This window comes from Dama dama, chromosome 21 (assembly GCF_033118175.1).
Source record: "Dama dama isolate Ldn47 chromosome 21, ASM3311817v1, whole genome shotgun sequence".
Classification (NCBI taxonomy): domain Eukaryota; kingdom Metazoa; phylum Chordata; class Mammalia; order Artiodactyla; family Cervidae; genus Dama; species Dama dama.
The window spans coordinates 78761033-78785329 of NC_083701.1; the positions used below are offsets into that span (position 1 = coordinate 78761033).

Genomic DNA, 24297 nt, shown 5'->3' on the forward strand with positions numbered 1-24297 from the left:
GGAAGGTCTCTCCGGTTGTTGAAACAAAAAAACCTTGGATTAGTCCTTGGTTTTTTTCTGTTGCTGTCGGTCACACTTAGTCCTTCTGGAAATCTCACTGGTTCCACCTTCACATGGAACATGACCACTTTCCAACTCTACACAGCAACTAGGCCTGGTCCGCGTCACAGGCATGTCTAGCTTGGGTTATTGCGGTGGCCTTCAAATAGATTCTTTGCTTCTGTCCACCAATTCCCATTTCTAAACAATTTCTTCTTAACTCAGCAGTCTGGTACTCCTTTTAACACTTAAGCCAGATGAGGTTACTACTTGGTTCAAAACCCTCCGAAGTGAAAGTCGCTCAGTCGTGTCTGACTCTCTCTGACCCCATGGATTATACGGTCCATGGGATTCTCCAGGCCGCAACACTTCCCAGGGGATCTTCCCAACCCAGGGATCAAACCCAGGTCTCCCGCATTGCAGACGGATTCTTTACCGTCCGAGCCCCCAGGGAAGCCCATATATAACTGTGCTCAATAGCTCAGTCGTGTCTGTCTCTTTGCAGCCCCATGGACTGTAGCTCTCTAAGCTCCTCTGTCCACGGGAATTCTCCAGGCAAGAAGACTGGAGTGGGTTGCCATTTCCTCCTCCAGGGGATCTTCCCAACCCGGGGATCGAACCCGCGTCTCCCGCATTGGCAGGCGGGTTCTTTACCAGCTGAGCCACCAGTGAAGCCCAAACCTCAAACCACCCCCTACCCCCGCCCCCGCAAGGCGGCCCTTATCTTGCTCAAACTGTCTACAGTGCCCTATGAGATCCATCTTATTGGCTCCCTGACTGTCCCCCTAACACCGCTCCGGGGTGAGGGGAGACCAGAGAAGGGCTGAATAAAAACACCGAAGTAGGGGCACCGAGAGTGGCATACGAAGTGGTGGTCAGCTGCGACCCTCGTCTATGCTTTATCTCCGGGCCTAGGGGCCTGGCTCCCCATCCGCCTCGGCGGCGCCAACTCCGGCCGCCTCCCGCCAGAGTGAGGAAGCCCGCCACGCCGGGAGCGCCGCCTCACCTGCGGCGCCCTGGACAGACCCGCCATTCTCCCGAGGGGCGTCTCCGCGCTTCCGCCAGGACCCGTGGCCGCCTCGCATCACGGCCCGGCGGGAAACGCGCGGAGCTGCGGGTGGCGGTTCCTAGGCCAGCAAGCCTTTGTATGCTTCTCCGCGTTTCCCACGTCTCTTCCAGTCTTCCCACCACAACCATTCCGTCAGGAAGAGAGAACACGATGCGGTTATTGAGAGAATAATTTCCGAAAGTCACTCGCCTGCTGGAAAGGGTGCGGAAACCGATGGGGGACGGGCTGTTTCCCGCCGAGCTGAAGAGAGGGCGCCGGAAGTGTTTCAGGCGCGCGGGCAGTTTGGACGGAGGCGGCCGCGCGCGCTGAGAGATGGATCGGTACCTGCTCCTCGCGGTCTGGGGCGAGGGAAAGGCCGCGGGGGCGGCGGCGGCGGCGGCGGGCCCGGAACGTGGGCCCGAGGCTTCGCGAGTTGAGGGCCCCGGAAAGCCGTCAGGTAGGTGCCGAGCGGAGAAAGCGCGGGAGCGGCTAGCGGGGCGGAGAGGACTCTTGGGAGCAGGTTCTTCTGGGGAGGACTGGGCGGAGGGACCGCGGGGAGCCGTGACTCCCTCGGGTCGCCTGTTAGGGCTGAGAAGATCGGCCCGCACGCAGAAGATCGGCTTGTCAGGGCTGAGGAAGATGCTACCGGCACGGAGAACGGGGCTGAGGTTCTGGGTGCGACGTGCCCGCGCTCAGAACTTGGAGACACAGTTAAAAAGTTCTCGGGGCCTTGGGAATGGAATTTCTGCCGTTGAGACGTATATGCATTCATTAGGTAGTTCTGCCTCCTGTGTTCCAAGTGCGAGTCAGACGGAAAGCAACTCGGTGGAAAGGGCTGTTACTCTCCTGGAGTTTACATCCTAACAGGAGGAGGCTTTCCGCACGTGCAATACGTTAAAAAACCAAGCGACAGATGTAAGACGATTCTGACCGTTTGAGATTGCACTCTTTTTGACGCTCCTGTCTGGAATCTGTTGCGTTTTATTTAGTTTGTTTTGATGGAGAGGTGTTTTGAGGAGGAAGTATATGTGGCTGTGTACAGAGTATGGTAACAGGATTTCCCTTCTCGGTTTAAAAATTATTTGGGGGAGGGAGATTTTGGATTTGCGTTAACTGGCAAGCATGTGCAAACCGGGAACTTTACCTATTTTCTCTGCTTGCTTTATATTTATTATATTAAAATTTGAACAGAGTGTAGATCTTTTATGTATAGTATATTGTTCTGGAGAGGCTCTGGTGGTGAAACTGGAATTGGTCTACGTTGTGTAATTCTTGAACCCAGCTGAGTGAGTTTGATTTTTCTTTCTCAGACTTAAGAGCAGGAAATTTTTATCGTCTCCTGAAAAGAAGCATTAGTGCTTCAGTTAGTCCAGAAGATAGTACTTTCCCTGGTAAGTACAACATAAACCCTTCTTTTCACTGGCGTAGCATTTGTATTGGAAATAAATTTAATTAATTTGGTCACATAAGAGTCCAAAAAACATTTGGTTGTTTTTCTTTGTTTGCTTTTGGGGGGGATATTAATAATGTCATTTAATATTTTAGCTAAACGTATTTGCAGGAAAATATTAGTGCAAAGCTATAATGCATTACCAGTTAACACAGAATATATAAATATTTCTGTAACAGAAATTTTGTATAACACAATTTCTGTTACATAAAAATTTAATGTAACACAAATAACATAAATATTAGACTCAATAATTTAAAACTCCAGTCTCTTGTGGCACACTCCTTTACTTATTGTTACAAGACTAAAAAAAATGTATCTATACACATTATTTGCCTATTACTATATCATATTCTTTATCTTTAAACTCAACAAGAGGCACTTGTTGACTGGGTGCAAGTCCCTGGGATCGGGAGCTAGCAAAAGAAACAAGAAAAACAAAAGGGGAAAATTGCTTTCCTTCATTTACTGATGCTCAGATGTCATAAAGTTGTTATGAAAATTGTTTTATATTCTCATCTTGAGCGTTGTTCCCTTTATGAGATTTGCTTGCCATCTTTAGCTTCGTGTAAAATAGAGTAACGTGGCTTTATAAGGAGGATGTATGATTGTGTTCTGAGTACAAATACATTTTTAATGTTCTTACAGCCATTTCCTTAACTGTTTTTTTTTTTTTTTCATTCTTACCTCTTACCAATTCTCTTAAAAGCACTTCATATGTGGGAGAAGGCGAGGGTGGGATGTTTCGAGAGAACAGCATCAAAACATGTATATTATCTAGGGTGAAACAGATCACCAGCCCAGGCTGGATGCATGAGACAAGTACTCAGGCCTTGTGCACTGGGAAGACCCAGAAGAATCGGGTGGAGAGGGAGGTGGGAGGGGGGATCGGGGTGGGGAATACATGTAAATCCATGGCTGATTCATGTCAATGTATGACAAAAACCACTACAATATTGTAAAGTAATTAGCCTCCAACTAATAAAAATAAATGGAAAAAAAAAAAGCACTTCATAATTGTCATCTTTTCTCCATTCTTATCTGCTTGAAGTTCTTCAGAGTCTTTGACTTTTTTGATCACCCTTTACTTTGGAAACATTTTTTGTCCTTTGGTTCCTATTGGCATTATACAGATCCGTTTGTTACTTCTTTGATAGTCACCCTCTTTTTTTCCTTCCCTGTCTTGGCCTCTATCTGAGAGTGGAGATGCCAGGACAGGTCTGAAAGCTGAAGGAAGTTCCTGGAGACGCCAAGGAGAGTGTGCTTGTTCTGATGACTGAACACTCTGTTCCTTTCTGTTTTCTTTCATCAGATAACCTGTCTCTTGAGTTTCAACTGTCATCTTTGGGGAATTATTTCTAATATCTATGTGCTTCCCTATCCTGTTTGCCAAATCCTGGTAGTACTCATTAATTTTGCAAGTTGGTATAGTTTAAGTCAGTACTACTACTATTACAACAGGATTTTGATGGAAAGTGACATGGTTAGTGAAGGACGTGTGATGAGTTGCCTGAAACATTGCCAAGTAAAAATATTTTGTTAAAGGTGGATACACGGGACTTCCCTGGTGGTCCAGTGGTTTAGACCTTGCCTTCCAGTGCAAGGGGTGTGGGTTCAGTCCCTGGTCAGGAAGCTAAGATCAAAAAACCAAGACATAAAACAGTTGCAGTATTGTAATTTTAAGTACAATAAAGGCTTAAAAAAAGAAATTGGATACATGTGTCTGAAACTCCAAAGGAGAATGCAGCTGGAGAAAGATTATGGAATCATCAATATATAGATGTCAGTTCGAGCCGTGAGGAGCGACGGGATTGTTTTGGAGTGTGAGAAGAGCAGAAAATCTTGAATTCATTTTTGAAAAGATCTGAGCACCAGTTTTTAAAGAAAGATAGGTTTTCTACAGAAAGCAAGTGTTTTCAGGAGAAAGTAGTCAAATGTGTCATTTTTTATTCCTTTCTTGGTCTTAATGTTGAGAAGTCAAGTACCAATAGGACTAAAAACTTAGATTTAGAAACATGTCACCCACTGGTGACTTTGGTGGTTGTAGTTTCAGTGGCATGTTGGAGACAAAAGAACAGATTACACTGGATTTGGAGGGGAATAGAAAAGGTACATAGGAAGTAGAGATGGTCAAGTGTAGACAGTGCTTTCAGAAAGTTTATCTTCCTGAAAAGTAAAGAAAGAGATATAGTGGTTAACTAAAAAAGGGAGATGAATTTAAAGGTGATTTAAAAAAATAATTTGAGAAATACTTGTGCATATTTAGATGTTAGTGGGAAGGAAATGGTAGAGAAGGAGAGATCAAAGATGCAGGGAAGTCAGAGGCCTGGTGTCCCAGTGGAAGTGGGGTGGGGTGTAGCCTTGGTCGGAAGGATGGTGCCTCTTACATGTCAACAGGAAGGAATGAAGAAAGGCCTGATGGAAATGCAGGAAGGGTGGTCTGTTTGTCGACAGGATGTTATTTGAGTTACTACCTAATGGCTTCTATTTTCTTAAGGAATTAGGGGATAAAGTCTTCTGGAATTTTGGCAGAAATTGGTAATAGGCACTTAGCATCTTTCCTAACTTCTATGAGGTAAGCCGCAGTTACTCCTCCTTTGAATCCGATTTCTGTACATTGCTCTAAATTTTTCATTGATCTTCTGACTCGTACCCTGGGGTGACCCTTAATTTCATATGTTCATATAATATTCCAGTCTCCAAGAAGATCATCTCTATTTTAAGGCTATAGTTATTCTTTATCTCCTCTCTTTTTAGTAAGGCTGAACCAAACCTTCATGGTCTTTGAGGAGGGAACCATTTTCCCTAAAATGCTTTGCATTTTTTGGTATTATTCAGCAGTAATTGAGTGGGTGTATTTTTCAGCATCTTTTTAGGTCTTCCCTGGTGTCTCAGATGGTAAAGCGTCTGCCTACAATGCGGGAGACCCAGGTTCGATCCCTGGGTTGGGAAGATCCCCTGGAGAAGGAAATGGCAACCCACTCCGGTATTCTTGCCCGAAAAATCCCATGGACGGAGAAGTGTGATAGGCTACTGTCCATGGGGTTGCAAAGAGTCGGACATGACTAAGCCACTTCACTTTCACTTTCCTTTCCTTTAGATTTTAGAGTTTGAAATGAAGATTAATAATAATGATGTGCATTTTGAACTGTGATGAACTAAAGCAGAGTCTTCATAGAGAGTGAATAATTTTACTCTTTAGGCAGATTTTCCTGTTTGAATTTCTGTATTCTTTATATTTACACACACACACACACACACACACACATATATATAACTTGGAGAACTGTATAATATGTATCAAAATTGCATAGCTCTCTAAGTATATGTGCTGTAACATCTGCTTATTTGTGGCATTCTTTCCTTCTAATCAGTATGATTTTGCTTTCAAGCCTGTTCAGTGGGCAGTGTACCTGGTTCCAGGAAGTGGTTCTTTGCAGTGCAGGCAGTATGTGGATTTTATCAGGTAATATAAATAAGAAAATGGTCACTGGTCAATATCTTTGTTAATACAAATAATTCCACGAACTCATTACTTAATGCAGTCTTTTGATATGTTAGTTTTGTAGTTCACACTGGGAAGAGATACATTTTGGTGCAGAGAAAGATGACATTGAAGATGTTCTTCAAACAAATATGGAAGAATGTTTGAGTGCTGTTGAGTGTTTTGAGGAAGAAGACAGCAATAGCAGGGAATCATTATCCTTGGCTGAGTATGCTTACATGCTTCCTATAATGTCTTTACAATATTTGACATTAAATTGTATTTTAGCCATGAGAGTGAGGATTTGATATGTTAGCAGTTATAGTGAGGGAATTTTACATAATTAAAAATGTCAATTCTTATTTTGGAAGATGGGCAGTTTGGGCCTTTAATTTGAATAAAATTCTTTAAAATGCAAAAATGTGTATCTGAAAATGTTTAGCTTCTTAAGCTTACTTATTTGTAGGAGTCATAAAAAGTGATAATTAATGTGTCACTTGCTTGAAGAAAAAGTCTGCTTGATGTTATATTTCAGGAGCTTGAATAGAAACTTTATTTAAGGTTAATAACTGGCATTCAAACCACAGTATCACTTTCATTTTGCTATTTGAAACTGAAATACATTTCTTCAATTTATGTGTGTCTTCAGTGTTTCAGGCATCCTTAAAATCCATAGTTGTTGAGGGTTATATGGGTGATTGGATTCACTTTTAGATTTTTTGAATTGTATTTCGACATACATGGCGATTTAGGTAATGTGAGTTGTGGTCATTATTTTTTTCTTCATGAAATACACTGTCTGGTGGTGGTTTAGTTGCTAAGTAGTGTCCGACTCTTGTGATCCCATGGACTGTAGCCGGCCAGGCTCCTCTGTCCATGAGATTTTCCATGGACAGAATACTGGCGTGGGTTGCCATTTCTTTCTCCAGGGGATGTTCCCAACCTAGGAGTCCAACCCAGGTCTCCTGCATTGCAGGCAGGTTCTTTCCCAACTGAGCTACAAGGGAAGCCCACTAGTCATTTTGGTCTTGTGTAATACTTCATTACAAAAAACTACCTGTGCTTATTTTAATATTCAAGTATTATATTTCTATAAATTACTGCAGACTTCGAGCTTTCCTGTTTTCAAATCATATTTGTTTATACTGATTAATGAAGGGAGACGTTGTAGAAGTTTAGAAAAGGCATTGAAACGGAGGCTGGTAGAAGTGGTCTGTAGTTATATGAGCTTGGGGCAGTCACTGAACTTCTCTGGTGCTCACTGTCTCATCTGTAAAGTGCTGAGATCCTTTTAGGGCTCTTAGCATTCCATGTTCTCTCACCACTGTCGAAGATGGTGAGTGTAAAAATGATTGTATCTAGTAAATGACTTAATAACTATTTCCACAAGAGGGAGCTTGAAAACTGCATTTTACCATAAGATGCCTTAAGTTTTTTAAACAATGGTGAGTTTATAATAAAAGATTCAAGTAACTTTATGCCATATAATAAGCTATTTTGAGAAAAATTTATTATATGGATAAAACTAATAGATTTTAAAGAATTGAAGGAGAGTGTCATGCTTTCCTGTCATCTGTTATGTGTCATTCAGAGAAAAGCAGTAGCCTTTATTAAACACTTAGGAATATCTTACTTTGTAGGGTTCAGAAAAATGTTTGGTCTACTAGTTATGATTTATTTTTTATGTACTAGATATAATTTAGGGATGGTTTTTCCCCCCTTTTTTGTTACTGTTGTTTGTTTGGGGAGTGTGGCTTAGAACTTGGATTCAGGGTTTGAATCCTAGCTTTCATACCTACTACTGATGTGGACTTTAACTGAATTATTTAAAGTGAGGATAAAAATAGTATTAAGAGTATTGCCTCATGGGATTGTCATGAAGATCAAATGAGATAATGCTAACATACTTAATAGTGCCTGGCGCAGAGATCCATTTGATTAATATGACCTGATTATGATTATATATAACTTTTTTTTTTCCTACTTTCTCTTTTGTTTTAGCCTTTATGAAGAGTCTGCAGAAAGTTTGCATCAGTTATCAGACAAGCTTCCTGCTCCTGGTAATATCTTATGGCTACTTTCAGTAATTTTCATCTTATCTTAAACTGTGTGTGAATGAATGATAAACTCAGTCTTTATGCTTGTGTTCTCACTTCTGATTTTTAAATTCAAAATGAAAAATGATTTTTATTTGAAGTTGTGAAAAAAGACATGCTCCACTACTTTAATAAAATGCATTGTTGAGATGTTAGTTTTCTTAATTGTTTTCATTTACTTAGACAAAAATTAGAACTTACAAAATTAAATACTCATCTGTTTCCTGCTTCAGTTATTACTGAAGAAGAGTCTTTCTACTGTCTACCATTGTTTTCTACAGTGTTCTTTAGAAAACTTGTCCCATGACAACTCCTGGAAAAAGAAATTCTTTAATGTATATCATTTGGGTAACATTCTTTCATGGTGTGAAGTCAGCTATATATGCTGTCATATAGAATATCATACAGTAAAAGAAGCCCTTGACTCAATTTTTTTATGCAGTTCATTTTTTTCCCTGTAATGGAAAGCATATTTTATGAAACAGTGTATTGTTTATTCTTAAAGCTGTATTTTATTTTAATCTTTCTTAAGGTGAATCAATTAGTTGATTCATCAAAAATTTGATGTACTTTGGCATCCACAAATACTTTTAAAGAGATTTCTGAATATTTTCGTTATTGGAGGTCAGTTATTAAGCAGATATTTGTTGTGTCTATTATGTGTCAGGCATGTACTGGGAACTGAGTATACAGTGATGAGTAAAGTATATGTGATTATCATAAAGGACTTTAGCTCACAATCTAATCCTTATATTCAGGATTGTATTTTAGCATAAAAGATCATACATGGAAAATAGCTGAATACATTGACAAATAAGCGTCAATTTTTTCTATGAAGTTCAAAATATGAAATGTAGAGTTGCTATTTTGGCAAATTGAAATACTTTCATTGTTATACTTTTGTTTGGTTTTTGTTTGATTTTGATTTTTCTTATCCTTCAGTAAAATTCATCATTTTATAAAATGTAAAGTATCATGAAGTTAACCTTCTTTCTCAGGAACCAGTCATATTGTCAGTATAATTGAGTTTTCTGAGTGTTTTATTGTTCTTTAAAAAGAGAAATTATTTGAGCATTACAATTTTACACTAATTCATTCCCTTTTGTGTAACAAAATTAAGTATAGAAGAACATAATGAATTGCACAAGTTTTTTTCCCCTCTGTTCAGAACAACAATAGCATTGATGATCTCACGAGCAATGTATTATTAACCACTGACACATAATTGGCAAGTGATTATGATATAGTTCATTTTTCTGGCATATGCTAGCTATTTCAAGATACCATGGCTTTAAATCAAGGGATGAACATTTAAAAATTTCGAACTCCTAAAGATGTGTATTGTTTTAAGAATTTCATAAAGTTAAGATCCTCCTTCATCTTCTAAAAAAACATAAAATTCAATTGTCCAGGATACTGTTTTGAGGCATTTTGGGTCTAACATCTTTAAAAAGTTACACTTAATCAACTGTGCTCCAAAATAAAAATGTAAAAAAAATTATAAAAATGCCTTTATTTCTTTCTAGGTAGAGCAATGATAGATATAATACTGTTGCCTTCTGACAAAGATCCTCCAAAACTGAGAGACTGTCTGCCTACTGTAGGAGCATTAAAACATTTGAAGGAATGGTATTCAGCAAAAATTACTGTAGCGGGAGATCATTGTGAAATGTAAGCTCTCTGTGCTATTTGTTTTTATAGTTAACTTGCTACCCTGCTTTTAATAGACCCAGCCTTTGAAGATTTTAAAACATGTGACAGTTTTATGGTGGTGGCCAAGAAAGCAACATCTTACGGGAAAACAAACTTTTTGACCAACCCAATATGTCCTGCTGTTCATGGGGTTCTCAAGGCAAGAATACTGAAGTGGCTTGCCATTCCCTTCTCCAGTGGACCACACTCTGTCAGACCTCTCCACCATGACCCGACCGTCTTGGGTGGCCCCACGCGGCATGGCTTAGTTTCACAGAGTTAGACAAGGCTGTGGTCCTGTGATCAGATTGGCTAGTTTTCTGTGATTATGGCTTCAGTGTGTCGGCCCTTTGATACCGTCACACAACACCTACCATCTTACTTGGGTTTCTCTTACCTTGGACGTGGGGTATCTCTTCACAGCTGCTCCTTACCTTGGATGAGGGGTATCTCCTCACGGCCGCCCCTCCTGACCTTGAACGTGGAGTAGCTCCTCTCGGCCCTCCTGTGCCCGCGCAGCTGCCACTCCTTGGACATGGGGTTGCTTCTTGAGAACCCCATGAACAGTATGAAAAGGCAAAATGATAAGATACTGAAAGAGGAACTCCTCAGGTCAGTAGGTGCCCAATGTGCTACTGGAGATCAGTGGAGAAATAACTCCAGAAAGAATGAAGGGATGGAGACAAAGCAAAAACAACACCCAGTTGTGGATGTGACTGGTGATAGAAGCAAGGTCTGATGCTGTAAAGAGCAATATTGCATAGGAACCTGGAATGTTAGGTCAATGAATCAAGGCAAATTGTAAGTGGTCAAACAGGAGATGGCAAGAGTGAATGTTTACATTCTAGGAATCAACGAACTAAAATGGACTGGAATGGGTGAGTTTAACTCGGATGACCATTATATCTACTACTGTGGGAAAGAATCCCTTAGAAGAAATGGAGTAGCCATCATGGTCAACAAAAGAGTCCGAAATGCAGTACTTGGATGCAATCTCAAAAATGACAGAAGGATCTCTGTTCGTTTCCAAGGAAAACCATTCAATATCACAGTAATCCAAGGCTATGCCCCAACCAGTGATGCTGAAGAAGCTGAAGTCGAACGGTTCTATGACGATCTACAAGACCTTTTAGAACTAACCCCCAAAAAAGATGTCCTTTTCATTATAGGGGACTGGAATGCAAAAGAAGGAAGTCAAGAAACACCTGGAGTAACAGGCAAATTTGGCCTTGGAGTACGGAATGAAGCAGGGCAAAGGCTAATAGAGTTTTGCCAAGAGAACGCACTGGTCATAGCAAACACCCTCTTCCAACAACACAAGAGAAACTCTACACATGGACATCACCAGATGGTCAACACCAAAATCAGATTGATTATATTCTTTGCAGCCAAAGATGGAGAAGTTATATACAGTCAGCAAAATCAAGACCAGGAGCTGACTGTGGCTCAGATCATGTAACTCCTTATTGCCAAATTCAGACTTAAACTGAAGAAAGGAGGGAAGACCACTAGACCATTCAGGTATGACCTAAATCAAATCCCTTATGACTATACAGTGGAAGTGAGAAATAGATTTAAGGGACTAGATCTGATAGACAGAGAGCCTGATGAACTATGGACAGAGGTTTGTGACATTGTACAGGAGACAGGGATCAAGACCATCCCCATGGAATAGAAATGCAAAAAGGCAAAATGGTTGTCTGAGGAGGCCTTACAAATAGCTGAGAAAAGAAGAGAAGCGAAAACCAAAGGAGAAAGGGAAAGATATTCTCATTTGAATGCAGAGTTCCGAAGAATAGCAAAGAGAGATAAGAAAGCCTTCCTCAGCGATCAATGCAAAGAAATAGAGGAAAACAACAGAATGGGAAAGACTAGAGATCTCTTCAAGAAAATTAGAGATACCAGGGGAGCATTTCATGCAAAGATGGGCTCCATAAAGGACAGAAATGCTATGGACCTAACAGAAGCAGAAAATATTAAGAAGAGGTGGCAAGAATACAGAGAACTGTACAAAAAAGATCTTCACAACCCAGATAATCACGATGGTGTGATCACTCATCTAGAGCCAGACATCCTGGAATGTGAAGTCAAGTGGGCCTTAGAAAGCGTCACTATGAACAAAGCTAGTAGAGGTGATGGAATTCCAGTTGAGCTATTTCGAATCCTGAAAGATAATGTTGTGAAAGTGCTGCACTCAATATGCCAGTAAATTTGGAAACCTCAGCAGTGGCCACAGGACTGGAAAAGGTCAGTTTTCATTCCAATCCCAAAGAAAGGCAATGCCAAAGAATGTTCAAAGTACCGCACGATTACACTCATCTCACACACTAGTAAAGTAATGCTCAAAATTCTCCAAGCCAGGCTTTAGCAATACATGAACCATGAACTTCCAGATGTTCAAAGTGGTTTTAGAAGAGGCAGAGGAACCAGAGATCAAACTGCCAACATCCAGTGGATCGTCAAAAAAGCAAGAGAGTTCCAGAAAAACATCTATTTCTGCTTTATTGACTATGCCTAAAGCCTTTGACTGTGTGGATCACCACAAACTGGAAAATTCTGAAAGAGTTGGGCATACCAGACCACCTGATCTGCCTCTTGAGAAACCTGTGTGCAGATCAGGAAGCAACAGTTAGAACTGGACATAGAACAACAGACTGGTTCCAAATAGGAAAAGGAGTACTTCAAGGCTGTATATTGTCACCCTGCTTATTTAACTTCATTGCAGAGTGCATCATGAGAAACGCTGGGCTGGAGGAAGCACAAACTGGAATCAAGATTGCTGGGAGAATTATCAATAAGCTCAGATATGCAGATGACACCACCCTTATGGCTGAAAGTGAAGAGGAACTAAAATGCCTCTTGATGAAAGTGAAAGAGGAGAGTGAAAAAGTCGGCTTAAAGCTCAACATTCAGAAAACGAAGATCATGGCGTCTGGTCCCATCACTTCATGGCAAATAGGTGTGGAAACAGTGTCAGACTTTATTATTTTGGGCTCCAAAATCACTGCAGATGGTGATTGCAGCCATGAAATTAAAAGACGCTTACTCCTTGGGGGGAAAGTTATGACCAACCTAGATAGCATATTAAAAAGCAGAGACGTTACTTTGCCAACAAAGGTCCATCTAGTCAAGGCTATGGTTTTTCCCATGGTCATGTATGGATGTGAGAGTTGGACTGTGAAGAAAGCTGAGTGCCAAAGAATTGATGCTTTTGAACTGTGATGTTGGAGAAGACTCTTGAGAGTCCCTTGGACTGCAAGGAGATCCCACCAGTCCATCCTAAAGGAGATGAGTCCTGGGTGTTCATTGGAAGGACTGATGCTGAAGCTGAAACTCCAATACTTTGGCCACCTCATGCGAAGAGTTGACTCATTGGAAAAGACCCTGATGCTGGGAGGGGTTGGGGGCAGAAGTAGGGGACGACAGAGGATAAGCTGGCTGGATGGCATCACTGACTCAATGGACATGAGTTTGAATAAATTCTGGGAGTTGGTGATGGACAGGGAAGCCTGGCATGCTGCAGTCCATGGGGTTGCAAAGAGTCGGACACCGACTGAGTGACTGAACTGAACTGAATATGTCCTACTGCCATTAGAGATTTTTTTCATTACAAAAACCTAGATTTTCCTTATTTCATACTTAATATTTCTCAGATGTTTTAAGTTTTTTGTAAATATTACGGATACTGTTTTTGAACTGTTATTGAGTGTTATTCTCTCAACTCCTTGTGTATTTTTAAATAGGTTTGTATTGTCCAGTGAGCACCATGATAAATCCCATGGGTATATGGATACACTGGATTTATAATGTCATATTTGTTTTTTGTTTTATGTGCAATGTAGAAATAAATATATACTGTTGTGTTTTACTTGAGTAAGTATCAACTGTGTATTACAGTTTTGATCCTTAAATAGGTGTTGGGTTTGTTCACTTCATGATTTTCTTCATTCAGCAACTGTTGACCACTGTCATTATGTCAAGCACAGCAGTATATATTGGGGAATTTCAAAAGTGAGATTTGATCTTTTTCATTGAAATATAGGGAGGAACTGGAATGCACATAGTCAGGATAATCTGTCAGTGGTATTAAGGAATTTCATATACAACTGTTGTGGGAACAGTTTAGGAAAGCAGTTCTTTTGAAGATAAGAATTTAATTCTTTGTATATGTGTGTACATATGTGTGTATTTGACATGTTAAAGCCAGTAAATGACAATAGGAAAATCTATTCATCTGTAGCATTAAGGATAATTATTCATAATACATGGTGATATTGAGATTAAATGAATATATGCTGGAAACTTCTCCAGAGACTGATTTAATGAATGTTCTATAATATTAGTAGATAAAAGCAGAAATAGAAGCTTGACATTTTGCTTGTTTAGCTTATAGATAACTATAACCATTAAATCTAAGTCAAATTTAAAAGCCTGTATTGAATTATCATGAACTTTTTATTTATAGAAGTTATCAGAAAATTGCAGAATACCTTTCTGCTAATGTTGTATCTTTTGAAGATCTCAGAAATGCTATTGATTCAAAGGAGCTGTGGAGGGGAAAGATTCAGATATGGGAGAGGAAGGTAAGGGGATTTCTGTTATCACAGTTTACAAAGTGGGCCTTTCAATGTTATTTACAACACAGATAATATAAATGAATCCTAATGAACATGTACCATTTGAAGATGTTCTGGAAGAACACTTATCTAAATAGAACTGCTTCGTTAATAGAAATGTTCTGAATTTATACTTATGCAATAGCCCACTGGCTTCATGTTGCTAGTGGAACTTTCTGTGTGACTACTTCAAGCACAAACTGAATTTTTTACTTTATTAAATGTAAGTAGTCACTATGATTGTTTTGGGCACTGCAATTCTAGAATGTAACATTATTTTAAAACATAGCATTTAACATTAGTTGAGTTCATGTTTGTCCAAGCTGCTTTATTTCATGTAAGTTGTATTTTTTTTTTTTTTTTGCATGTGAGTTGTATCCATGTTCAAATAATTATTTCTGGTATTTGATGTATTTCAGTCTATTATGCTTAGTCGCTCAGTCGTGTCCAATTCTCTGGGACCCCATGGACTGTAGCCTGCCAGGCACCTCTGTCCATGGGATTTTCCAGGCAAGAATACTGGAGTGGGTTGCCATTCCCTTCTCCAGGGGTTCTTCCCGACCCAGGGATCGAACCCCAGTCTTCTGCACTGCAGGCAGATTCTTAACCGTTTGAGCCACCAGGGAAGTCCCTGTGGTTCCAGAGAATGGGCTTAATATACTCTTGCGGTCTAGTGAAAGGCCAAGGAGAGCATTTCATGAAAAATTCATGTGTAAGTTGAAATACGAATGATGTGTACGTAAATGGAAGAACTGCATTTTGAGCTGAGGAATCAAAAATGAATTTACATATGGTTTTCCTCTCAACTTTTATGTTGAAATAAGATATATTAATCTTTATAACTTAATTCATGATGCCTGTAAGTGCTCTCTCCATTTCTTTTCAGTTTGGATGTGAAATTAGTTTCCCTGAATTTTGTTTAAAGGGAGTCACACCTCAGGATTTTAATACATCTAATTTAGAAACTTGCTTTCTTGACAAAAAGATAATACCATCAAAGGATAAAGATATTTTGCCAAAGGTAATCTGTGTTTGTTTTTGCAATCATCCATCCATTCATAAATATTTTTATAAGATACATTTGAATCCTTAGTTAACTAATATATGTGCCTAAGTGTGCTCACTCACACAACTTTTATTATAATTGTTCTTAAATTATACTGTGTTATCAGCATTGAATGTTGGCAAAACTATCAATGTTTTAGATTCTTTTCAAAATGGAATGATCCTAATGTTAAGTCAGTATAGGCCTGAAACCACTTTAGGTTTGAACTTTACTATGTGAGCTTTCTAGGATTCAGTTTGAAGGGAGCATGACACAGTGGAAAAAGAACAGGCTTTGATCTCTCTGTCTCTGTGTTCACACACACAAATGCATGCATCAGTTCAGTTCAGTCGCTCAGTCATGTGCGACTCTGTGACCCCATGGACTGCAGCACACCAGGCTTCCCTGTCCATCACCAATCCCAAAACTTGCTCGCACTCATGTCCGTTGAGTCGGGGATGCCATCCAGTCATCTCGTCCTCTGTCATCCCCTTCTCCTGCCTTTAGTCTTTCCTAGCATCAGGGCCTTTTCTAATGGGTCAGCTCTTTGCATCAGGTGGCCAAAGTATTGAAGCTTCAGCATCCGTCCTTCTGATGAATATTTCGGATTGATTCCCTTTAGGATTGACTGGTTTGATCTTCTTGCAGTCCATGGGACTCTCAAGAGTCTTCTCCAACACCACGGTTCAAAAGCATCAATTCTTAGACGCTCAGCTTCCTTTATGACCCAACTCTCACATCCACGTATGACTACTGAAAAAACCATACCCTTGAGTATACCGATCTTTATATAAATACACACTATGTGTGTTGTGTATTTTTGTGTATACACACACATACATACACAGAATCATATATGGTAAAATTACTCAGATTTCTGCAAGTTTAAAATTTTGTATTGTTTGAAGATGTTTTTGCTTTTCTTTGCCCTTCCTATTAAGTACTCTAACCCCAGCCTTGGAAATACCTTCTTCACTAGCTCACTCTTAGTTTAGTTTTAGACTTTATCCAAAGAAATCCTTATTTCTTCAAGTGGAGCTTGCTTTGTTAATTAGCATTCTTGGTTTCACTAGTTCTTTCTTTAATTACCCTGGTATTTTCTCCAAGGATTTTTTTTTTTTTTTTTTCATCTCAGCATACCAGTTAGAGTTCCTTCTGGTGTGTCTTTTCTTTTTCTTTCTCAGTTTTTCAGACCCACTTCAGTAACCTAGCCTTCTGGCATATCTGTCTGTCTAGCTAGAGATAAACAGGAAAAGTTGAGAACTCTTGTCCTCCGTTGCTTACCTCTTTCTGGACTTACTTTCTTCCTGTAAAACTCTTTCTAGAAACTTTCCTTTCTAGGAAATCTCCATGTCTATCTCTCCACTCTGAAAGCTAGAATTGGAATGGAAGAAATTCTTGTCTGTTACAGAGAATGAAGTGCTTGGCTTGCATAGTGTATAAATACTGTCTTTTTAAGACCCATTTTAAAGATTTAAACCCTGCACTTTCGTTTTATTTCTGGTATTTAAAACCTTACATAATTTTATTTTCCATTTTAGGTTTTTCATTATTATGGCCCTGCTTTAGAATTTGTGCAGATGATAAAATTATCAGATCTACCCTCCTGCTATATGTCGGACATTGAATTTGAGCTGTATCCTTTTCATTTACATGTTCATCATAGATCACATTTTCTGTGTCAAGTAGAGTTTTTTCGTGGTACCACCACATTTAAATATTTGGCTGTACTTTTGTTGTTTTTCTTTTTTTTATAATATCAGTATACCTTTCATTGCCATTGTTTTAATAGAAGTTCTACAACGTGGAAAAAAGAATCTTCCTTCAGGTAATATATTTATGCCTTTAGGATAGGCAGAAGACTTCCTGAAATTATCACTCATTTGTGGGGTAGGGAAGAGGGAAAAATGTTAGGAATCTGTAAAGAAAAACAAAATAATTTATATACTATTGGAAGGTTCAGATGTTTCTCTTGACATTGGCAGGATAAATAAAAGTGCCATTTTACTGTATTGTTTTAGTTACTTAAGTAAATATGAATGCCATCACATTTGTTTGCAAATATTCAGCATATTTTAGAATCTTTTTAAAGAAAATATATCTAAGACGTGTTAAGAATATACCTAATAACAGAATATTTTGTATAAAAAGAATTTGTTGTTGGTTGGAAATGAGACCCTAGTATATACAATGTTCTTGAATTTTTATTCAGAAGCTCCAGTTTTTAAAATCTCTGGTTCTAATAGTTCGCATATCGCTACTTCTTGTTGTATCTTCAGAATCAGAAAAGTAATTATCCTTAAGGAGAGGAGTAGTTTAAAATTTTTGATAAATGAATTTAACCATCTTGTGAGTTGGAGAATCAAACTTACTGTAGGAAGTAAAATTATTTGACAGTTAACCATTCCATCATTTCTTTAACTCCTTAGTACAGGGGATTGACCAAAAACAGTGCCAAGCAGAGCTCCGTGTTGTTGTTGGAGCAGATTTCATCCCTGTGTGGCGAGGTATAAAGAGTGGGGCTTGTGTGGTTTGTTTTTAACTCAGTATTTACAGATGTGTGAGAAAAGGGAATATATATTTTTTTCATCTGTCTTTGTGTGATGATTTGGTTTCTTTCAAATAACACATTGTTTTGGTCCTAATTCATATTAAATACTTTGGACTTGTTATAACTCCAGAGTCTACTGCAGACAGGAAGTGATTTTTGTTTTTTTAGAAGAGATTTTCAAAAATAAGCTTCATGATTGGTAATTGCTTTAAAGTTTTAGGGTACGTTAGGTTATTGTTAACCTACTCCTTTCACATTTGATTTCAGTTCTGTGGCAAGATATTTATGTGGCCCAAATGATAGACACACTTAAGTGAAACATTCTCCCGAAATGCATAAAGCTCTAGATACCCTCTTTTGAAGTTACAATGAAGTCTTTAGTCCTTAATTTTATAGATAATGTTTCAAGTCAAAATCAGACATATACCTGTAATTCAGCACAGGTATAAAATAATTGTTAATCCATCTATTGAAGATAGGGAAGACCAATCCTAGAAGACAGCTAAACTGTTGGTATCTATTCATGGCATTTTCAGTTGTTTTATTTTAAATTTGATTTATTAGATTGTCATTTTTATTGTTTCTTGGGCAATGACTATAGAATATTGAACTGTACTTTATCAGTCAGGGACAAATATTGGATCTTTAAATATATGTTCCCACTTTAATGCAGCGAAAGGCATAATTTTTGGAAACATAGATTATGTAATTTGGCTGATAGATCTGCGAAACAGATGTGAAACAGTTCATTGTCCTTTTACAATGGGTTAAAATTAGTCTTTTACGTTTTTTAAAAGAAAATTTTAAATTGCATGCTCATTGCTTGAAATAATCCTAGTGCTTTATACCATGGTTTTCATTTATTTGTTCTTTTTTTTTTTTTTGGATTGCCTGCCGGTTGTTTGTTGCAGGTACTGGAGAGAATAAAGTGGACAAGGTCCCTCCTTGGGAAGCTGTCATAGTCCTTAAATTCTAGTGATTTATGTGATCCTAAGTCGACTTCTGAGCCTAAAAAGGATGTTTGATTATCCCCAGAATAAAAATAAAAGCCTTTTAGAGGAATGCTTATTAGATTAGAAAAAGGCAAGATAAAATTGTTAGAGAATCAAAATATCTAGTAATCATATGGACAGGGAACACTTTTGTCAAAGAAGAGAATTTATAAGGCTAAAATCATGATTGTCATTAGTGCCTGCTTGTTTGGTGTTTGCCCCTTGAAGGGGGTTTGAAGTGTTGTCTTAAATTTTGAAATAGAAAGTAAAAGCGTCATTCTCAAGTCTCTCGGAGTCCATGTAAGGATCAGTGTAGGAGTGAGCACAGCTTATCAAAAGTAAAAGTGTCGTTCTCAAGTCTCTGAGTCCATTTAAAGGTCAGTGTAGGAGTGGGCACAGCTTATCAAAATCCAGGTTTTGTTGTCAGTGTTGTGTAAACTATTGACATAAATTTATTTTGTAGGAATTTATAGCATTTGTGATTTAGAAATGTTTATTTTCATTTTTGTAGTAAATGTTTAATCAAAAATAGGCTGTCTCAGAAATGTGATTATTTATCTGGCTGGTGGATCAGGATATTTATACCATGGTATAAGTTATGCTTTGAATTGTGTTTAGCATCTCTACATTGTTAAGCTGTAACTATAATTTTAACGGTCATATAATTGTTAAACTATAACTGGACTCTGATCTGGCGTACTCACATTACAGCTTTGTCTGCCGTTTGGGCCAGATGGTCTTGTCATGCATTTTGGGCTAAGAAGTCTTCTTTATGCAAGGAGGAAGAACTAGGACTTAATGTTTAGAAACATATATATTTTAGAATTAATGATTATTTTCCTAAATATTTTTATTTTAATGTCTAACCTTGAGTATGTGGAATATATTTAACTTAAAAAGATTATGGCTATAATAATAAAGGAAAGTAAGCATATTTAATTTTACCTTCCTTATTTTGCCCCTGGTAAGACTTATTTTTATAACTGTTAGTTAAGAATACTTAAGCAAAAATAATAAATAGCAGCAAAAAGTGTTAAGTAACTTTGTATCATGTATCTCATATAACTCTTCTGTCTACAGAAGACAATTAAAAGTGACTTTGGTTTAGATTTGAGATGCCTCGTGCCTAAATTTCACCCAAATTTAAAGAAAAAAAGTATTTATCAAGATGTGCTGATTTTGTAGCTTACATTTCTAAAATAACAGGCAAAATACAGCTTTCAGGATTGCAATTTGTATTGTTCAGTGCTTAATCAAACTGAGAATTTACCTAAATATGTTATGTTGGGTTTGGGGGAACAAATATTTAATGAACATCTGTGTGCCCAGCCATGGGAATATGATGATGACTAAGTTGGGCTTGCTCATAAGTCAGCTGGATGCTGCTGCGTGTTTTCTGGCGTATGATTCATGGTTTCTCTGAATTTTATACCTATTAGCATTAAGTCTCCGATATCTAGGAACAGAAGTTATGAAATTGCCTTTTGATTCTAATTTTGAATTAGAATCCATTTAGATCCAAAGTTATAAAATTTAGATCCAAAGTTATAAAATCCACAATAATCCATTTAGATCCAAAGTTATAAAATTATGGCTTAGTATGACCAGAATCTTTTGAGAACAGGTAGAATTTGTGGCCTCTCATTGATTTGCAGATAGACAAAGAAATTATATCCACAACCTGAACTTAAATATTGTAAATATGGTTTTCAGAGAGATATGACTCAGTGGAAGGAGAAGGAACACCTATAGCTGAATACCTTTCTGTGTTTTTTGGCTTTTTCTTTTTTGGTAGAGGTGAGGCTGTGTTTTAGGTTTTTGTTTTTTACTTTTTATAGTGAAATTTTTGGGAGAGGGAATTATTAAAGGTGTGTTATGTAGGTGAGATGTGAGTAGAGAATTGTCAAGTGATAGTATGTTAAAGGTGCCTCCTGTGAGCAGTCACTAAAAGTATATTCTGTTTTATCCAGGCTGGTGCTCTTTTTGTGTTGCCATGTACCATTAGTAGCATACTTATTCCTCCTCCCAGCCAACTCAGTTCAAGAAGATGGAAGGAATATATGGCTAGAAAGCCTGGGACAATCAGTGGTAAGCAGTCCAGTTTTCATGGTGCAACGTAAATAATGTACATATCAAATCTGAAATGGAGATTTAACACTTTTTTATGAGAAAATATGTTATTACTACTAATTAAGAAGGATCTGTATCATATTAAGATTTTTTTTTTTTATCTAACAACCTACTGCAACATATATACAGCAACCTTAATTTATTTGTAAAATATCAGTGTTCAAAAGACAGAAATCTTGGTTAATTAGATAGCTAACTATATTGAACATGGATTTCTTAGAGCCATTTCAGGAATAAAATTGATGGAAATAATGATCAATTTATTATATGATATATTAAAAAAATTAACTTGTTACAATTTTCTGAAGAAATTAATAGAATTTATTTAACAACTTTTCATAAGTACTTTAGACATCTTGATTCATTTAAATTTTATAATAACCTTATGAAATTATATAACAGATTTAACAGATTTTCCACATTTAACAGATGTGGAAAATTGGGGCTTGGAGAAATTACAGAGCCATTAACTGCCAGAATCTTGTTTTAAATCCTGTCTCTTCCAGTTAATAACTCTGTTAACTTCTCCAAGGATTTGAACCCAGGCCTCTAACAATCTATTACATTCAAGATGTCATTAATTTCTATTATAAATTCAGATTATTTAAATCCAAACTAATATTTCATGAAGTAATGGTGGGTCAGATGTTAAAGTCGCTTGTCCAAAGTCACGTCGCCGAAGCGTGTTCCTTTGTACTCTTTGCCAGTGTGTATTCCTGTGGGACTGTGCCTCGTGGCTCAGCTGGTAAAGAATCCGCCTGCAATGCGGGAGGCCTGGGTTCGATCCCTGGGTCGGGAAGATCCCCTGGAGGAGGGAAAGGCTGCCCACTCCAGTATTCTGGCCTGGAAATTTCCATGGACTGTATAGTCCATGGGGTTGCAAAGAGTCGGACACGACTGAGCAACTTTCACTTCTTTCTTTTGTTTAATTTAATTCTGAGCTTATGGTTAGTTTTTGTGACCCATGTTGTGATGGGACTAAAGACACACATCTGCCCGATTGTAATCTCGAGAAATACTCTCAAGTCAAGTGCTTGTGCTCAGTTGTGTCCAGCTCTTTGTGCCCCTGTGGACGGTAGTCTGCCAGGCTCCTCTGTCCTTGGAGTTCTCCAGGCAAGAATACTGGAGGGGTTGCCATTTCCTTTTCCAGGGGATCTTCCCGACCTGGGAATTGAGCCTGCGTCTTCCGCCTCTCCCGTATTGCAGGCAGATTATTGACCAAGAAAGCTGCAGAGATACTCTAGAGCCCTAGAATGCTAAGGAATACAGTTTTACAATCAGCGGCTTCCCCAGTACTTTATAGGAAATAGGTGAGATATTGAAATCCATGTTAGCAAATGTTGAATTTGAAATGCAGATAGTATCTATGTAGAAAATTAAAGCTAGAGTTTAAAGGTTTAGATGTGTATCTCTGTGAGTCATCAGGGCAGGAGATTTAGAGTTTTAGTTTACCAGCTGTTTTGGTTACCTATTTTACATGTCACCATAGTTCACTTGAGTTCAGTCGCTCAGTCGTGTCCGACTCTTTGTGATCCCATGGACTGCAGCACACCAGGCTTCCCTGTCCATCACAACACCCGGAGCTTACTCACACTCATGTCCCTTGAGCCAGTGATGCCATCCAACCATGTCATCCTCTGTCGTCCCCTTCTCCTCCTGCTTTCAATCTTTCCCACCCTCATGGTCTTTTCCAGTGAGTCAGTTCTTCGCATCACGTGCCCAAAGTATTGGAGTTTCAGCTTCAGCGTCAGTCAGTCCTTCCAATGAATATTCAGGACTGACTTCCTTTAGGATTGACTCGTTGGATCTCCTTGCAGTCCAGGGGACTCTCAAGAGTCTTCTCCAACACCACAATTCAAAAGGATCAATTCTTTGGTGCTCAGCTCTATTTATAATCCAACTCTCACATCCATACATGACTACTGAAAAACCATAGCTTTGACTAGATGGACCTTTGTTGACAAAGTAATGTCTTTGCTTTTTAATATGCTGTCTAGGTTGGTCATAGCTTTTCTTCCAAGGAGCAAGAGTCTTTTAATTTCATGGCTGCAATCACCATCTGCAGTGATTTTGGAGCCCAAGAAAATGAAGTCTGCCACTCTTTCCCTATCTGTTTGCCATGAAGTGATGGGGACTGGATGCCATGATCTCAGTTTTCTGAATGTGGAGTTTTAAACCAAGGTTTTCACTCTTCTCTTTCATCAAGAGGCTCTTTAGTTCTTCTTCACTTTCTACCGTAAAGGTGGTGTCATCTGCATATCTGAGCTTATTGATATTTCTCCCAGCAATCTTGATTCCAGTGTGTGCTTCATCCAGCCCAGCATTTCTCATGATGTACTCTGCATATAAGTTAAATAAGCAGGGTGACAATATACAGCCTTGATGTACTCCTTTTCCTATTTGGAACCAGTCTGTTGTTCTATGTCCAGTTCTAACTGTTGCTTCCTGACCTGCATACAGGTTTCTCAAGAGGCAGATCAGGTGGTCTGGTATGCCCATCTCTTCAAGAATTTTCCACAGTTTGTTGTGATCCACAGTTAAAGGTTTTGGGAGTCAATAAAGCAGAAGTAGATGTTTTTCTGGAACTCTCTTGCTTTTTCAATAATCCAGTGGATGTTGGCAATTTGATCTCTGGTTCCTCTGCCTTTTCTGAATCCAATTTGAACATCTGGAAGTTCACGGTTCACATACTGTTGAACCCTTGCTTGGAGAATTTTAGCATTACTTTGCTAGCGTGTGAGATGAATGCAATTATGCGGTAGTTTGAGCATTCTTTGGCATTGTCTTTCTTTGGGATTGGAATGAAAACTGACCTTTTCCAGTCTTGTGGCCACTGCTGAGGTTTCCAAATTTGCTGGCATATTGAGTGCAGCACTTCACAATATTGTCTTTTAGGATTAGAAATAGCTCAATTGGAATTCCATCTCCTCCACTAGCTTTTTTCATAGTGACCCTTCCTAAGGCCCACCTGACTTCACATTCCAGGATGTCTGGCTCCAGGTGAGTGATCACACCATCGTGATTACCTGGGTCATGAAGATCTTTTTTGTATAGTTCTTCTGTGTATCCTTGCCACCTCTTCTTAATATCTTCTGCTTCTGTTAGGTCCATAGCATTTCTGTCCTTTATGGAGCCCATCTTTGCATGAAATGTT

General features: G+C 38.6%; 2 protein-coding genes across 3 annotated transcripts in view; one reads left to right on the forward strand and one right to left on the reverse strand.

Moving 5' to 3' along the window:
- MRPL13 (mitochondrial ribosomal protein L13) overlaps positions 1 to 1181 on the reverse strand; it is a 41766-nt gene extending 40585 nt beyond the window's left edge. The window contains exon 1 of the mRNA XM_061123888.1: positions 1046 to 1181. Within this exon, the coding sequence (XP_060979871.1) occupies positions 1046 to 1072 (27 nt within the window). The 5' untranslated portion in view covers positions 1073 to 1181. The remainder of the gene's footprint in view (positions 1 to 1045) is intronic.
- Positions 1182 to 1312: 131 nt separating this feature from the next.
- The window catches only part of MTBP (MDM2 binding protein), a 72238-nt gene continuing 49253 nt past the window's right edge, over positions 1313 to 24297 (forward strand). For both annotated transcript variants that reach the window (XM_061123886.1, XM_061123887.1), the window contains exons 1-11: positions 1313 to 1544; positions 2398 to 2478; positions 5930 to 6003; positions 6099 to 6250; positions 8023 to 8081; positions 9644 to 9788; positions 14275 to 14392; positions 15312 to 15446; positions 17012 to 17106; positions 17905 to 17977; positions 20984 to 21101. In XM_061123886.1, coding sequence (XP_060979869.1) covers positions 1421 to 1544; positions 2398 to 2478; positions 5930 to 6003; positions 6099 to 6250; positions 8023 to 8081; positions 9644 to 9788; positions 14275 to 14392; positions 15312 to 15446; positions 17012 to 17106; positions 17905 to 17977; positions 20984 to 21101 — 1174 coding nt within the window. In that variant the 5' untranslated portion in view covers positions 1313 to 1420. The remainder of the gene's footprint in view (positions 1545 to 2397; positions 2479 to 5929; positions 6004 to 6098; positions 6251 to 8022; positions 8082 to 9643; positions 9789 to 14274; positions 14393 to 15311; positions 15447 to 17011; positions 17107 to 17904; positions 17978 to 20983; positions 21102 to 24297) is intronic.